Genomic DNA, 2,500 nt, shown 5'->3' on the forward strand with positions numbered 1-2,500 from the left:
TGGTCAGTGAGCGAGCACGTGACTATTGTGAAACGAAACTTAAAGTAGCCATCAGAGGCTTAGTCGTAGTAGAAAGAGTTCAAATTGAAAGATATGGAAGAAATTATGAAATGTTTTGCATTTTGCTTGGTGTAGATTATTTATTTTTTTACCTAGCTTTGATTTTTAACACTCGATGGCTGAAGGAGGAGGAACGGATTAGTGAGTTGGGAGTTAACCGTGAGATTAAACTCTGTCAACAAAGAAAGGAGGATGGAGTTTGTCTTTAAGTGATCAGCATTTGATAAGTCAACTGCGTTTGTTTTTTTACATCTAGTATCTGAATGGTCCTTGAGTGTGCAGCAGAATGCGTCTAGCGCCGCAGTGTTGCTGGATTGATTTGTTGATTTGTTGTCATATAAATATATGTGACTGGTTCTTGTGAGTTTGTTGTTGTCATTGTGTTAATTATATAGATTTGGACTACATGCATTGTCCGTTAATTACAAAGCATACAGCCATGCGCGGAGTTATTGTTTGTTAAGCTAGTTTAGCGTAGCCTCTCAGAAGTGCGGGGCCTCAGCTGTTTTTGGTTGTTGTTGTTGTTTGTTCTGGTTCAGAGGTCACACAGTCCGGTGTCTCCTAGTGAGCGCAGTCCACCGAAAACATTATATTTCCCACAATTTAAGCTTCTGCATTTTCCAAATGCACTCGTATTATTCAAATGATCTAACTATTGTTTGGTTCGTAAGCCTCGTACCGAACGGTTTAATACGAATACGTGATGTTACACCCCTTGAAACAAATAACCGTAGCTCGCCCGTCATAATGAGATTATTAGAAGGTGTTTCAGCTGCAGGACAGCACTGAAGGCCCAGGTATAACATGCAAGGCCCACCACTGATATATACTGTATATATATATATATATATATACACACACACAGGTACACATATACTGTACATACTCTATATATATGTGGTTTACATCAGGTACCAGCCGTTACCTGTCCAGACTCCCTGCTGAGGGTCCTGGTCCAGGAGACCACCTCTCTGTGTCCAGGACTCTTTGTGGAGCTCTCATCTTTCCCTCCATCGCCAGTCTGGTGGGACGACTGCTGTTTGTACGGAGGCCGTCTAATCTTCAGCGCACTCTGCTGGTGAATATAATATAATATTTAACATCTGGACTAGATGTATAACTATGACATCATCGCTGTTCTGTCCTCTGTATATCTATGACATCATCACTGTTCTTCTGTCCTCTGTATATCTATGACATCATCGCTGTTCTTCTGTCCTCTGTATATCTATGACATCATCGCTGTTCTTCTGTCCTCTGTATATCTATGACATCATCGCTGTTCTTCTGTCCTCTGTATATCTATGACATCATCGCTGTTCTTCTGTCCTCTGTATATCTATGACATCATCGCTGTTCTTCTGTCCTCTGTATATCTATGACATCATCGCTGTTCTTCTGTCCTCTGTATAACTATGACATCATCACTGTTCTGTCCTCTGTATATCTATGACATCATCGCTGTTCTTCTGTCCTCTGTATAACTATGACATCATCCTCTGTCCTCACAGGGTGGCTTGGTCTTTGTGTTGATCAAAGGAGTTCTCAAAGTGTATTTCAAACAGCAGCAGAGCTTCATTCAGGCCAGCAGACACATTGTGAACTACAACGAGACAACCGGAGGACAGAACGAAGCTGGAGACGAGGACACGGAGGACACGGAGGACACAGAGGACACAGAGGACACGGAGGACAGCGGAAATGAATAGTTCACATGGATCCAGAGGAGGTCCGCTGAAGGGCAGAGATCATGGTACAAAAACATCTGGAGGTTGAAGTTCCAGAGATTTGGTCCAAAGTATCCTGAGACCGTAACTCTGTGTGTCCCGGTTACTTTGCACCAAATCTCTGAGCTCTCTGGTGACAGTTTGTCACTTGTTTTTGAGGCTCCTGAAGAACATTAAAGCTCTTCATGTATTTCACCATAAGACACTTCTGTAGATGGAGAGAAGAGTCTGTTAAAAAGTTTGATCTTCACTGGAATTAGAAACGACCACAACACTTCCTCATGTCATACTCTAGTACTGAGAGTACTGAGAGTACTGAGAGTATTTACACTGTCCTAGATACTTGTATCAGCCTTAAATTCTAAAAGATACTTGAAGATATTTATACAATATGATCTTTTAATACGTTTTCCAAATAAAGGAGTAGAACTCTTCAGTGAACTGTTCATGATGTGAATCTGAAGTCATCTCAGGTGTTTAACATCCAATAAGATTCATCTCTCTGATTCCTTCAATGGACAAAGGCTTCAGTCGTTATTATTATTAATGTAGAGATACTACATCTTCTATTCAGAATGAATTATTATTCCTACACAAAGTTCTCTATCAGCCAAAATAAAGTTGGTTTCCACCAGACACATTGTTTTTATTCACTAATACAGTCAGCTGTTCCTACAAAATAGAGTCACCAGGTCACTGCAGGTCATGAGTGA

At 40.9% G+C, this 2,500-nt stretch overlaps 1 protein-coding gene across 1 annotated transcript in view; it reads left to right on the plus strand.

Annotated features, from left to right (window-relative positions):
- The window catches only part of marchf5l (membrane-associated ring finger (C3HC4) 5, like), an 8,389-nt gene that overhangs the window by 4,561 nt on the left and 1,328 nt on the right, over nt 1-2,500 (plus strand). Inside the window, exons 6-7 of the mRNA XM_079179401.1 lie at nt 972-1,138; nt 1,572-2,500. The exon at nt 1,572-2,500 is cut by the window's right edge and continues 1,328 nt beyond it. Coding sequence (XP_079035527.1) covers nt 972-1,138; nt 1,572-1,769 — 365 coding nt within the window. The 3' untranslated portion in view covers nt 1,770-2,500. The remainder of the gene's footprint in view (nt 1-971; nt 1,139-1,571) is intronic.

This window comes from Pholis gunnellus (assembly GCF_910591455.1).
Source record: "Pholis gunnellus genome assembly, chromosome: 18".
NCBI classification, from domain to species: Eukaryota; Metazoa; Chordata; class Actinopteri; order Perciformes; family Pholidae; genus Pholis; species Pholis gunnellus.